General features: G+C 43.9%; 1 protein-coding gene across 21 annotated transcripts in view; it reads right to left on the bottom strand.

Annotated features, from left to right (window-relative positions):
* The window catches only part of PARD3 (par-3 family cell polarity regulator), a 450644-nt gene extending 435799 nt beyond the window's left edge, over window positions 1-14845 (bottom strand). For 17 of the 21 annotated variants that reach the window (XM_048290658.1, XM_048291064.1, XM_048290730.1 and 14 more), the window contains exon 1: window positions 14649-14843. In XM_048290658.1, coding sequence (XP_048146615.1) covers window positions 14649-14768 — 120 coding nt within the window. In that variant the 5' untranslated portion in view covers window positions 14769-14843. Of the gene's footprint in view, window positions 1-14648 lie in introns of all 21 variants that reach the window. The other 4 variants (XM_048292146.1, XM_048292221.1, XM_048292304.1 and 1 more) reach the window with 2 other exon arrangements.
* Window positions 14846-15061: the final 216 nt, after the last annotated feature.

Here is a 15061-nt window from a genome sequence, read left to right as displayed (position 1 = left end):
ATCCTGAATATGACATTATAATCACGAACTCTTATAGCTAACAAGGGGAAAACATGCTTTCTTCAGCACTGTATGCAGAAGAGATTAAAAAGTTTTGGTAGATTGAGTTCCTTTTAAATCAGCATCTGTAGCACAGTAGTCTACAAGCTGAGACCGAGGCAACTAACCCCACCAATCTAAACAAAATAACGCATAAGCATGAAGACAGTTCTGTCTTACCAGCATCAGCTGAACACTATTAGAGCACTTACCAACTACCTCAGATTTTTTGGCCGTGTCCACCTTATTTACAACACTTCTGTATTAGGAGAGTATTACAGAACTTTAACAAGGAAAAAAAGTTGAAAAACAGATTTAAACTCTACTGTAACGGATTAATATTCTCCCTTCTCTAATTTTCTCATATTTAAACCAAACACATCACTGACAGACCTCCTCTGGCTTCAGTGTGCCACTTAAAAAAAAAAAATCACTACTCATAAATCCCTTAAGATAACTATACTGAAGTCAAACACAAGCATTTCCTTTACTTTCATTCTAAGTTATAAACATTTAAACAATACTGGAATCAACCAACATCCTACACTGCCAAGGACAGGTTCTATATGTAAGTTTCAACCAAAGTTGAAAAAAATTACTTAAGAAACAGACATTAAGCAGTTTAACATCACAGATTCCACACTTTTCTAAAATGAAGAGACTTTCTTTTCAACAGCCAATTAGCACAAGCTACTCTCTTTTCAGCTTGTCAAAGCTTGGTGAGTCTTTTCATACAGTGGCTGAGTTACAGGAGAGGAGAAGGACTAAATACAGCATTATTTTACCACATCCTTACTAGAGGGGAAAGATAGTCTTGCAATTAAGGAGTCAGCAGGTCAGCACTTCATTTCCAGTTTGGTTCCAAACTGCTTGTGTGGTCCTGGATGAGACAGTGACCTCCTGTGCCTTCTTTTTCTATGACCCTGTGGGGATAAATCCATACTTGCCAATCTCATGCTATGACATTCGTTTGCCGATTTTGTTTTTGAAGGGTGAAGGAGGCAGAGCAAAGAAGGAAATTGCCCTGTTAAGAGGAGTAGGTGCTGAAGAGCCATCTCCTTGCAAGTAGTTTGGGTGTTGCATGCTGTTACAACTGATGAGTGCACCACAGCTTTGCTGCACAGCACAAGCAACCAGTACAGCAAAGTACTTTTCTCTTTCCTAAGGTCAAAGAAAGATGCAGAGAAAAACCACTGAAGGACTTTATGCGAGTACTCACTTACTGCAATTAACATTGTGCTGTTGTGAAATGCAGTTAATGAAGTTCTTGCAGAGAATGAGCCACGGGAATACACAATGCTGCTCCCAGGTGAGCAATCCCATACTCCATCACCTGTGTTTGGAATAAACCTTCCAAGTTAATGCAGGCCAAGTTAGTGCCCCTGTTTCACACCTGAAGAAGCAGAGCATTGATACATACATTTTCCTTCTCAAATCACAGCAGCAGGGAAGCAAAACTAACCAGATATTTCCTGTATCTACACCACAAGATTCAGCCAATGCTTCTGAAAGGAACCAAAAGACACTGTAATTGTTTCTTAAATCTGAACTACAGCATTTTGAGTCTCTCCTGTTCTCTTCTATATATCTCTTTCTATAACTCAGGCTCCTGTGCACTAGGAAACTTGCTAAAATGGAGTAAGCAATAGTTTTCACAAAAAAGTACCTCTCATTTTTTTACAATACATTACTGAAGCCACATTAAATTTCTCTGAAGACACTCTGAACTTCTGAATTAGAGCTGAGTTAGTGAATCTTTTAACTGTTTAGGGACACAAAATGTTTGGTCTTTTCTAACAACTTGAACAACTTGTATGCACAACCTGTCTTACCTCCATGTTGAAAATTAAGGCAGTTTGAATAGTTCATGCTATAATGAAAGCAAGTTATAAAATCTATTTGTCTACTAGCAAGGAATATACCAAGGCAGCCCAGCCACGTAGGACATCAGAGCCTCTGCTTGCCTTGCAGTAACAGAGGTGGTGCCCGCAATGGGACATAGCAAGTGCAACCCAGCACCAGTGAGTCTGGATACAGACATGGAAATTCAACACCATGGCAATAACCAGGGCAACAGTGTAAGTCATGACACAAAGGGGAAGCTTTATTAGTGGAGTTCTATACCAAGCATAATATGTATTAAAATCCATGCTTTAAAAAAAAAAAAAGTGGCAAATTTTATTAATTCACTTTCGCCTTCTGCATATGTACTTTACTTTTTTTTTTTCAAAATTACTCTGTTATTTTGTTTCTCTCTTGTCCATTTAACAACATTCCCAAACCAGCAGAGCCTATCAAAGCTAAAAGCCTTGTCCTGCTGCTGGTGTATCACCAACATATGTTAGGAGCACTTAAATTGCAAGGCTGCAATCTGCTCTCTGAAGGAGGCTGGTAGCAGGTGTGACAGTCTGATCTGCAGAATGAACTATATATAAAGATGCAAGCAGTGGGGGGGAGGACTCCACAGCTTTGCTTTTATATATCATGCTGCATTTGTAGTCCTACTTATTTAGAGAGAGGGAGAGGGAAGCCACAAAGTTAAAATAGGTAGACCTTGGCACCTCTAAGCTCAGTGTTTGATTTTACAGCCCCTCCCTGTCAGCAAAGCAAGTGAGCAGCACCAGGCTGTCTGCAACTTGCTGTTCGTGCTGAGAAATGCACAATTTGCAATTGCAAGGAACCAACACTCTTATTTATTCCATCTAGGCACTGTGCACAAATCCAAAGCCATGTGGTCTTCCCCAAAGGCTGGCTTCCCAAGCAGCCCATCAGGTGAAAGGCAGGCTGCCAAGGGCTGTTGACTATAAACTGAGCTCAGATCTCTGCTTCCTATCTCAGCTTCTAGCTTACACTGAAGAGTAATACAAAACATAAAGCAAATTACTGCACTTCACATTTAAGTTCAGAAAGAACAGTGTACTTTTTGAAAAAATGACAGGAAAATTCTGGATGATAAAGAGCATGTTTCTAAAACCCTAATTAATTACAGAAAGACTTTATTTCAGTATCACACACAACTTTAATCCCCTCAAGTGATCAAGAAAAAATGTGGGCTCATTGTGTCTTAATTCTCTCTTTTCACCATGTCTCTGGCATCCACCAACCTTTGGAAACAAAGTCTTTCAGAAAGCAACAAAACACTGGCTCACTGAATCAGAAGCAACTTGTGAAGGCTGCTAGAGTTAAAGCAGTCTTTACACACTGTCTAATCACAGACATAATACATTGTCTTATAAAGGGTAACAGAGACCACCCGTAAAACCCGTAAAATCTGCAACTTCTCTGCTGCCCAGAGAAGCTGCGGGTGCCCCACCCCTGGAATTATTCAATGCTAGGTTGGATCAGGCTTTGAGTAACCCGGTATAATGGAAGGTGTCCTTGGCCATGACAAGGGGATTGCAAGTGGGTGATCTTTAAGGTCTCTTCCAACCCAAACCACTCTATGATTCTGTGAAAACAAGACATACATTTTACAGAATTAGCTATTTCAATTTACAGATTCCAAATAGTTTAATAACTTTCACATAAAGCAGATTTTAAAAGCCTTCGTTTTATTTTGTTCTGAGACCAAGCAAGTGCTGAACTATGAAATGGAGGTAATTTAGAATAAAAAAGACCATTTCATACAAATTGGACTCAAGTACAGTGGATGGCTATGGTAAATATTGAGACATTTTTTTTCATTGAGAAGAGTAGCATGCATGCATGCATAAGCATTTACAGGTCCACCTTGACAGCATTTTTAGAAAGGGGACAACTATATGGATCTACCTGATCATCCTGAACAGCCCACTAGGCCACTGCCCAAACCTTTCCTCAACCATTTAGCTCAGCACTTCTCCCACAGGTCACTAGCCACTGGGAAAATACCACCACAAAAAGGAGATTTAGTCAAGTCTGAAATACATGATTGTAAAAAAAATATTCTGGAAGTAGATTTAGGATACAGTTCCCTTCAGCAGATTGTTCAGACTTTTCCAGATGCTAAAAGGTAAACAGCAGTACATTCAAGCTAATTACCTCATATTCAAATATCAAAAGAATATTTAACTCAGCACAAATTAGCTTTTCATACAAGCTAGCTCCCCTTCGCTGCTGCTTTCATTCCTCAGCTAGGGAATTTCACCAGCAAAAGAAACTTCTTACCTCCACAGAGACAGGGTGAGGACCAGGAGCCTTTTCAGCTAAATATTTCACAAACACCAAAAGATACAATACAGGATATTCATTACCTGTGGCTTCCAATTTAGCAGGGGCTTCAAGCTAACAACGGCTATTTTATGGCAACGCCAAAGCAACAAAAGGGTCATCAGGAACTTACTTCAAACAGCTATACTAATAAAGGAGATATTTATAAGACACTTATTACAGTAACATTTTACACACACTAATATCTGGGTTTAGTTTACCACAGCATTGTGTTCCTGAGTGATCACTGGGAACAGGGTGAGGAGACTACTCCATTGCCTAACACAACCACAAGCTAAAAATGCTGTTTTACATAAAGAGCAGAGCATTTTCTTTTAAGACCAGGTTAGGTAAGTTCAGAAGGTTTTTCTCTTCAAATGGAAGCTCTTAAACATACAAATATTTTGCATAGAGTTATAGTCATTTAAAATCACATTCATTGGCTTTTTTACAAAGAGAGCCTATGCTAACACAGTATTCTGGATTTAAAAGCTCTACTTTATTTCAGCCAGTCCACTTTTCTTGATATTTCTTAGTTCAGATGTCAAATTTTCCAGAATTATTACAGACTGCATTTATTTGTGCTATTTTTCATGTGAAGAAAAACTAGAAAGAGCAATTAAAGCTGCTGTTAAAAAAAACTCAGTGAGAGCAAAACCCATCAAACCTATCTTCTCAAATTAGTATTCTTAATGACATTAAAAAAAGTGTTCAATACAGGACTTGGCAACAATGCTCTGAACTTGCACCATGCCCAGAAGACAGGACTCAGTTTGACTGAGCGAGGGTGGAGGAGTCTTTTGTGCCGGGTCTTTTCCTTTCCCCCATCCCCAGGCATCTTGTTCCTACAGTGCCACAAGAGAAGCAGCAGCTTTGTCAGCGTTTAAGCAATTGACCCAAGGCACACCCTCACCTTGATCCAAACCTGAGCTGCTGCCTCCCGCCGAGCCCCCTCACACTCACACGTCGCAGGAGCCCAGCAAAGCCGGCTTCCCCACTCCAGGAAAGCCACAGCCATTGCTGGGCTGCCTCCCCTCATCTCCCTCCAAAAGCAGCAGCATTACTTCTCTCACCCAGCACTCATCTCTGTAATAAAAACCAGAAACACCCAGCAGAGTAAGTGAAGTGTATAGAGATGACTACTCTCCTACTATTATAATACTCTCCAAATTATTATAATTGCACAATACTTTTTAACTTTTAGCAAAGCCTAACACTTCAGGCTAGCAGTCTTCCAGCAACCTGCTACTGCCAGAGAAATTCAAGGTGAGTAAAATCCCTTCCCTCTTCAGGCTGCACACAGTGCTGAGGCCAGAGCTCATTCACCAGGAATGGACAGCCACCACAGCCTGGCCACCACAGCCCTGCTGCCTAAATTAGTCTTATTTTGGTACCTGGTAGCTGGCTGCTCTCCTGGTGCTTACAGCTGTAGGCACAGGGTCTTTACAGGAAGGCAGAGGGGAAAACTGACAGCACAAACAAATGCACACTTAAAACAACACAAATAACATTTGGTCCAACAGGTTCTTGGAGAGGTCAAATTAAATCAAGCTTTGTTATTTCACTTAGCAGCTTATTAAAGAAGCAAAAGGTTCTGAAGCTTCCATTTTATTGGGGTTTTTCAACTGTCATTTAAGTTGTTATAGCAACAAAACTTTCAGCTGTGTGGTCGCAGAGCCACTCCAGCATCCCCAGAAGTAATTTTTCCAATATTTATTGAATTCAGCTCCTTCCTGTTCAGGACTCAAAGAACTTGGAACAAAGTTGTTCTTCTCATTATATGTGCAAAGAAGTATATCGCTGCAAGATTCTCCCAAGTAAGATATTGCTTCCAACATTTAACAGAGAAGGAAAAAAAACTATGTAGCCTTTGCCTAGGGGGAAGATAGAGTAACTCAACAACTTTGAAAGCACATGCAAAAAAGATGGGGTAAGGTGAAACTACTTTTCCATTTAGTAAGTGTGGCTACGTTTCTTCAAACAAATGAAAACAACTAAGTGGGTGCACACACAAACATACAGGCACTCCCAGAAGTTCTATCTCCATTTAAAATACTTTATACCCACGTAACTTTTTTTTTCTAGTAATACAACATCAACACCAGCAACATTTTAAATTGCTATTCTCAGTCTGTAAAGACATGCACACCCGGAAAAAAAAAATCCTATAAATGTTGCCACTTAAAAAGAAAACTGCTAATGATATACCAGCTTGCTCCTCCTGCAACAAATTCATAATTCCACTGCATCAGCAGCAGGCTAAGCATGAGAGAAATGAGTGAAGTATGGCCAAAAATGTGACACTGCTTTTCCAAAACCGTGTCTATTTTCTCTATCAAATTAGGGATACACTACTTTCACTAAGCTTATTGCCCAAAAAGAAAACCTTCCTATAATAAACTCCACACTTTTATTTTAAAACGAAAGCCTTTGGGTGACATCTGTTGAGCCACTGAGGTCAATTTTTTATCCTCTTGCTAAATAGACCACTTGCCTCCAGGGCACCAAGTTAACCCATTTCTTCCCATCTTTGGTGCTTTCTGTTTGTCTGTACTTAATGTACTGCATTAATGTCTCGCTTCCATGGAAACTCCCATTTCCAACTCATGTGAAAAAAAAAAAGGCACCTGTCTATCATTACCTCAAAAGCATTTCCTTCCACCAAACTCCAAAGACATCCCATCCTTTATTCCACCTCTACAGAAGACCATCCTTCTCCCCACAGTCACTTCCCTTCTGCCAGCCCTGTTTCTGTCACCACAGAAGTTTTGACAAGCTGGAGGCACAACGATCCAGGAAGCAACACCAGCCAACTTCTCCAGCACCAGAGCATGGTCTCTGACAGGAACACAGCAGCATCCCAGGGCCCATCTCCAGGGGATGCTGGTTTCTGCTCCTGGGCAGCAAGGATCATTCCCTTGTACAGAAACTTTTTTGGTCTTCATTCCTCTTCCCCCGCATGAGAGACCCCAGCCCTGAGATGCAGGGCACGGGATCCAGTCCAACAGTTCTAGTAAGAAAGTCAGAATGCATTTGTCCTTTTGTTTAGCACTAAATAGGTGATTAATGTGCATCACTTCACCCCAGGGAACTGAAGTAGAAAATAAGTTACCATCAAGTACCCACCACCTGATTAAAAAAAAAAAAAAAAAGCAAGCAAGTATCGCAACAAAATAGTTATTACAATTATTTCCAATTTAATAAATACCTGGGGCCAGTTTGAGAAAACAACTAAGGATACCCATAGGAAAAAAACCCCGACATTGCTGAGGTATTGTAACAAGTAAAACTAATGTGATTATCTCAAAACCAAAAAAAAAATGCTGTTAATTTAAAATTCTTTTTCCCCAATTTAAAATTTGACTCATTTCTCTTTCACTAGTAATATTAGTCATTTCAACAAGTATTATGACTGTGCTGCTGTTTTCTTTTCTACTTTCTCAGTTTTTTTAAACAGCCCCACTGAATTATGTAACTTAGCTCAAAGACAGTTTGGTTTTTGGTGGTTTTTTATCCATTTCCCAGTACCAGACTTGCTGAGCATCACATCAAAATGACCTCAAAGAAACAAAATATATAATGTATATTAAAAAGGAGGGGGAAAAAAATAAAGCACAGATGCCCTAAAGTATCTTGCAGAATTTTTTAATACTTTTTGCTTCACTTTTTATTTTCTTACTGCTCAGAAAATATTTCTGAGTGAGAACATCTGTGCTGTATTCTGGATTGATGTTAGAAGAATTCCACTTTATTTTCAATATACATAAGCACTGGTTCAGCATTGTTGCATGTTTTATCCATTCAATTTATATTTGGATGAAAAGGTTTGTTTTCCTTTGAAGAACCAGGAAATTGTTTTAAAGTTACATGAACCGTATTCTGTATAACTAAGATCACCAGCATTTCTCCCCCATTTACTCCATCTTATTTTACCAGATTAAATGTGCCACGACTAAAAGATGTCATAGTCTGGTACAACTGAGAATGTGTTACTTCCAGTGGTGTTTTTGTAATAGAACTAAAACATCTGTGACTGTTATAACTGAAGTTAAAGTGTAAAAAGCTCCGAGAATCAGATGGCTTTCCACTGGTGGAAGGCTATTGCCCAGGAGAAGAAAGGCTGGCAACTCCCTAAACCCCAGACTGCCTCCAGAAACTATTCCCCAAATGCACTGAGCGCTTTCACAGGCTCCTCCACAGTCCTCCCCCTCAGAGCTACAGGAATTGCTCAGCAGCTGAATGGTGCTTTGCTCAAAGGGAAATCACTCTCAAGCCACTCTTCCACAAACACACACTTCACTTTGATCACTGTTAAGTAACAGTGAAACACTGAGAAACCACATAATGCCAAACTGAAAGCCATGATGCTCCCCGTCCAGCCGGGGATAGGTGCTGCTCACAGCCAGGCTAAGCAGTACCACACACATCCTCTACTGAAAGCACCTTCCAAGTTGAAGGCTTACATGCCGTCCACTTCTCAAGCCCCGCTCTGTAAGCACTACAGAATTCAGCCTTCTTTATCAGCTTTGAATAATCCCGGGTGCCTGCTTGCTCAAATCACAGCGGTGAATCACAGCCCCAGCGTGGCTCTAAGGCCTTCCTAAGACAAGCCTCCTCTCTCGTTTCACGGACGCCTGAACACAGGCAAGAGCTGGCAGAGAGGGCATGGCAGGGCTTGTGCAGCTCCCTGCCTTGCAAGCCACAGGTCCCTCGGGCACAGCACTGCCATACAGCAAAGTCCCCGTGCAGGGGACCTCCGTAGCCACCGCCATGCCACGCTCCCTCCAAAGGTTCATTTCTTCACCCTGCAACTTCTCTTGCAATGTGCAAGAGTCACCTGTATTTACAGATGAGACAATGACAGGAAAACGTTGATTTGGCCAAAAACACAGAGAGAGTTGGAGAAAACAGGTTAAAAGAAAGTTTTCCATAATGAGCAGAGGGAATTTATCACTATAGCAGTGCATTTCCAGCACCAAACCTGCAGGATCACACAGCAGCTTTCTAAACATGAAGCAATCATGACCCATTTCAGTACTGATCTTCCTTAAATTAGCATCTCTCCACTGCTGTTCACCACGCCTCAGCAGAATGACGTTACCCATCAGCTGGGTTTCACTGCCGCTGTTGGGAGCCCAGCATCAGCGAAGAGGTCAAGAGCCAGCTTGAGAAAACTGCCAGGAGCCCCACGGAATCCTGGCTGACCTCAGGTAAATCACTGAAATACTACCCAGCCAATTCTGAATGCAGAGCCCAGAAACATCATCCGGGGGATGTCAGCTGGAACTAAACTGACAGCCAACTGAGCAGCAGGGGTGACAGGGACTTTTTTGGCATTTTGGTTCCTTTTTGGGCTTGAGAGGATTCCTGTGCATTCTGGAAATAACCTATAAGATTTTTTTCTACTTAAAAAAGGCTTGATATTTGCACATATATCAAAATGAAATCCAAACCAAAAAAAAAAAAAAAAAACAAAAAAAAAACAAAAAAAAAACAAAACACACACACACTAAAAAAAACCCCAACTTTAAATCTTTTTTATGCTAAATTTAGTCACTACTGCCCTTGAGTATTGCCAAAGAGGTCTCTGAATGGGCATTGTGGCAGACCCGTTTAAGCCTGTGGCAAAAACCTAGTGGTCAGACTCGAGGAATGTACCAAGAACAATACAAAGTCCAAGTAAAATCAGCAGTTTTTCAACCAACCCACCCATGTACTAGGCTCTACAAATGATGCCCCAGTGACACAGTCATGAGGAACCATGCAACTGTTGCTCTACAGAACATAACTTGTATCAAAGCTGCCGTTTGTGTACCCGGCAGAGAACGGCTGTCTGAGAACCGACTTGTAAGCAAATAATCCCTGTTAGCTGGTACTGGGGGGAATAAAATCAAAAACAGTAAAAAAAGCAAGCTTCACACACACATGCACTCAAACTACAACCTTCCCCCCTCACAATTCCCTGTTGATGAATATCAGTCCTACCAAAGAGATGGAGCTTTAAGCTCTGGGTGGCCTAAGCCCCCAATGTACAAATTAAACGAGAATATGGTCATCTGACACCTGTTACCTTTGCTTACACTGCCAACTTTCCCGGAGTTCTGGTCTCTTATCAGCAACAGCCTCTACCACTATCAAAGAGCAGATTACAATTTCTTTTCACAAATATTAGTGCATTGCAGTTTTCAAATTAACAATTGAAGTATTGTTCCATGCAACATAAAACCCCCACAAAACTTCACCTCCCTACAGCATTTGGTAAGGGAGATGGGAAAGGTGTCTTGAGACTTCTATTAAAATCTTTTTGATTCAGCAGGAAAACTGTTAATTTACTTATTTTAACTAGAAAATGAGAGTTATCTGTAAGGTCTAGGAACACCACTACAAGCTCATGATATGCAGGGCATCAGACTGAACTATTATGGAGACCAAACAATCCCTCTAGGGACTGAATGCAACACTGAACAACTCCAGCATATCTATGATCTCCTATTTCATATTCTTGGTTACCATGATCATTTACATCACATTAGAATTTAAAAAAAAAAATTATACCTGCCTACCACTTTTGCACACCTATTTTTACTTGCAAGAAAAAGAAGATAAAGGTAAAATGCTTACAATATCCACCCCAAAAAACCAAAGGATGAAAGATTATGCTGACAGTCAAAAGTCAACAAAAAATGTCAGAAACATCTCTGGCTACATCTAAGTCAAACCAAAGTTACAAGATGCACAACTACGTCCTTTCGATAGTTGCTCAATACATCATTTTTATAATAATTTTCCACCTTTTAACACTAGTTCAATATTCGATAAGCATGTTTCATCTCAACTGCCTGTCTGCTTTCTCCCTTTTGGTGCAGTCCATCATCTCCTGCCATCAATGTTAAGCCACTCACGTGTGGCTGACCTCCCCTCTTAAATCACTCTTACCTTCTTGCAACTTTTTAACCATTAAATTAATCGCTAGGAAGCCATAAGCAGAACTACACCTGCTCCAAATCTGCACAACCCCTGCAGGGTTTGGAAAATGCACCTACCATTCCTCAAGCCAGCTGTCCCCTGCCCAAGCTGTACTCCTTTAAGACTCAGGCAGAGATTGTGCCAGAGGCTGCATCAGTCCATCCAGCCACACAAAAGTGCACCATTAGTGTGCCCCCATGAAAACTGGGTTTCATTAAACGTGATCGATTTTGCTGACTCCACTTGCCCTGAACAAGGTGGATTTCAAACATCTCTTATCATTTGCTGGTTCATTTCCTGCAAACACAGCCTGCAGAAAGAATGCACCATGTTTCAGACACAAAGCTTCTCTTGGAATAAAAGCAAAAGTACAGAAAAATTTATACACACTACACAGGCCAGGCTTTAAACACAGCCTGTCATATTAATAACTAATTCCACACACAAAGATTTAGTACTTACAGGAGGGTTAATCCATAATTAATTTTTGGAGATTTATGAATCCTAATCAAAGACATAGCACCCAGAACTAACTGCAGTTATCTGCAGTTGTGTTATCTGTGTGTCATCTGTATGTTTTTAACTCCTAAAATCTTACAGAGAGGAGAACCATACTATTATGTGGATTATTCTCCATAAGTATTTTTTCCATTCTCGACATGTCTCTTGAACCTAAATAAGACCAAGCCAGAACACTGAGGTCAAATTTTGAAGTTACTCACTCCTGGCACTCTGCAGTCATGGGTTTGGGCTGCCTCACTACAGCTGCACAGGGACATCATAAGTACACTATGCAGATCACTTATGGCTAATCACAACCGGGAAACTGTGACAAAGCGGGAGGTGATCTGGGAAGGGCTGACAACTCAGTTCTCATAGGCTTCGAGGAGTTCTCCTGAAGGAACTGCTGCATACAGTAGACACACATTCTTGCAGGATGAGAAATGCTGGTTTTCCTGTAAGTATGAAAACCATAAACTTCATTCAAATATTTTGAATAATCTTCCACCAGATATGCTTCTTTCCATAACAGCACAGTGGTGGTGAAGTAGATTTCAGTGTCAGCTTGATACCTGCTGGCAGACTGTAAGTTCATTCGGGCACATATACTTTGATCCCCTCCGTTTAGGAATTACTTTGTCCCCTTTCTTGTCTCTTTATGAAGTGGAGATTTGCTCATCTGCTACATTAGCACAGAAAGGAGCCACCTAACTGCTACAAAAAGGCAGTCATCTGTGGAATTCTGGCATCCAAACCGTAAAATTACTATGTTACTCTACTGCGAACACAGCAAACAGCACTATACGCCTACTTACAAAACTTAATTACTGTAAGATCCAGTTCCTTACTACCTAAACATCACCACAGAAAATCTTCAGTCAAAAGTGAAGTTTGACAGTGACCGTATAAAACACTCAGAGAAAGCCATGGACACTGCTACTGTTTTTAACCACAGAATTTCCATAGAATAAAAACAATCTCAGTAATTGCAGCTACCTCAAGTCCATACCAGTGGCATACAGCATAACCACCATATAAATACTAATAAATAAAACCACCGTGTCATTTTAACCCAGAATACAGAGCTTTTGGTACCAGGGACTAGTCAAAGTATGGCTGCCCCTCTGCAAACTGGCTTTTTAATAAGCACACGGCCATAGTCAACGAAGAGTTTTTTGGGGGTTTTTTTCCCTCCTGCTTCCACAGGCGGGCCACTTCTTTTCTGAAGTGCAATTTGCAATGATGTAACCTTTCCTGGTGACTGGCATGTGTCTCCCCAGTGCTTACCACTTCAATCCCTCCCAGGTTTAGCATTATGCTGCAGAATGCAACGGCCATCCCTTAATGCAACTTAATAGCTGGAAGCCAGGATGCAGTCCACTGCCACAGGAGTTACATGGAACACAGTTTTGGAACAAAACATAGCAAAATAATCACTTTTATTAATGTTGTAGCACTGATGAACAAATGTTGCAAACACTTCTCATCTGAATGGCCCAATGAGGCATTCAGTCCCCCACAGAGTCTCACTTTACTGTTCACTGCTTTACCTTAACCAGAGAGGTACTTTCAGCCTGTCTCCTATATGCAGGTAGACTGTCATGTGCATTAATTGCTGTATATGAATGACTGCTGGTATGCAGCCACAGCCATATCCTAGAGAATCATTTTTCTCTTTTTTCAGCCAGAATCAGAATATGTTTGCCCTCTTCAAAACCATGTTCTTCAGGAATCAGGTGGGGAGGTGACAGCAAACTCAGTTAACTTTCTCCTCCCAGCATCTGGAATTCTCTATGAAAAAACTGATTTTAAAAATTTTCTTGGGAATCACTTCAATCGACGAACCGTTCACAATATTCCTTCCATTGCATGTTTCAGGACAGCCTGGCAGTCTGCATTTGCCAAAGCAAAACTTCCAGGGTCAGAAGTGTAAAATGTCTCAGAAGTGCTAAGGGGGAGAAGCACACAAACTTCTTGGATCGACAAGGCAGAGGAAAGGGGAAGGGCACTGCTCAAGTTCTCAGACAACGAGAGTCATACTGTCCAACCAACCAGTTGATTAAAAAGAAGTTTGCAGCAACAAGAAAGTACGTTGGGGGAGAGCGGGGGAGGAGAATAGGAAAGAGAGAAAGAATTTTTTTTTTTTTTTTTAAATAAGGGAAAAAAACCAAAATCCAACAAGTTGCCTATGGAGGGAAAGCCAAGTTTGCAACTGCCTGCACACACGCTCAGCCAGGAATTTCAACATGGGGCTGCGGGAGGCCGGCGCAGGCGGCTGTAGGGCTCAGCCCCGCCGCGGGCCGGGCCGGCGCTCCCCGCACCCCGGGGCACCGCGGACCGTCCCGCACACGCGCAGCCTCCCCCCGCGGCGCGGCGGGCGCGGAGCTGCCGGGGCGGCCGCGCTGCTGGGCCCCCTCGGAGCCTCGCCCGGCGCGGGGGGCGGCCTGCGGGGCGCCGCCGGACGCCCCTGCAGCGGGGTCCCCTCGCACCGCCCTCCCCGCGGGGCCTGGAGGGCCGGGAAGCCTGGAGCTGGATTTCCAGCCCTCCGCGGCGACTCCCGCCCGGCCCGCGGCGCCTCGGCCCCGCCACCCGCCCCGGGGCAGACCCGGCACCGCCGGGCCCCGCGCTGCTCTGCCGGCCGGGTTCGGGCGGCTCCCGCACAGACACCTCCGGGGGCCGCCAGGCACCGGCGAACAAAGGGCCGAGGCCCGCCAGGCTCCCGCGGGGAGCCGCGGAGGGGCCGCGCTGGCCGCTGCGGAGGGGCCGAGCCCACCCCGCCCCCCGCGGCGGCGCCGGGCACACGCTGCCCGCGGGCTCCGCCGCCGCCGCCGGCCGCCCCCGGCCCCGCTCCCACCGCTCCCCCCGGCGGGGCAGCCCGGACTTTCCCCCTCGCTTCCCTCCCCACTCCGGGAAGCGCCATATTGATCGCGGGCGGCGCTCCCCGCGCCCCTCACCTTGGCGATCGCCTTCTTGTACCGGGTCACCGCTTGCTGGATCAAGCTGAAAACTTTCATGTTCCCGTCCCCGCAGGGCACGACCACCCGCGTCCTCCCGAAGCACACCGTGACTTTCATCCTGCGCGGCTGGGGGGCTCCCGCGTCCCTCCGGCCCCGCGCAGCCTTCCTCCTCCTCCTCCTCTTCCCCTCCGCCCTCCGCCACGGCCGCCCCCCGGCGGGGCGCGGCGCTCAGCCCCCGGCCGCCGCCGGGCTGCCGCTGCGGGCGCCCTGCCTTCGCCCGGCTTCGCGGCCGGCCCGGCGAGGCGCGGGGAAGGGAGGGCAGCGCAGGACGGGGGCCGGTGCTGCCTTCCCGAGGGCCGGGGGCCGCTCACATGCCGCGGCGCTGCCCGCGGCCACCTGCTCGGCGCCTG

The sequence above is a fragment of the Corvus hawaiiensis genome, chromosome 1 (genome assembly GCF_020740725.1).
Source record: "Corvus hawaiiensis isolate bCorHaw1 chromosome 1, bCorHaw1.pri.cur, whole genome shotgun sequence".
Lineage (NCBI taxonomy): Eukaryota > Metazoa > Chordata > Aves > Passeriformes > Corvidae > Corvus > Corvus hawaiiensis.
Note: the sequence above shows the minus strand (reverse complement) of the source record. Positions and strands in the feature narration are given on the sequence as shown.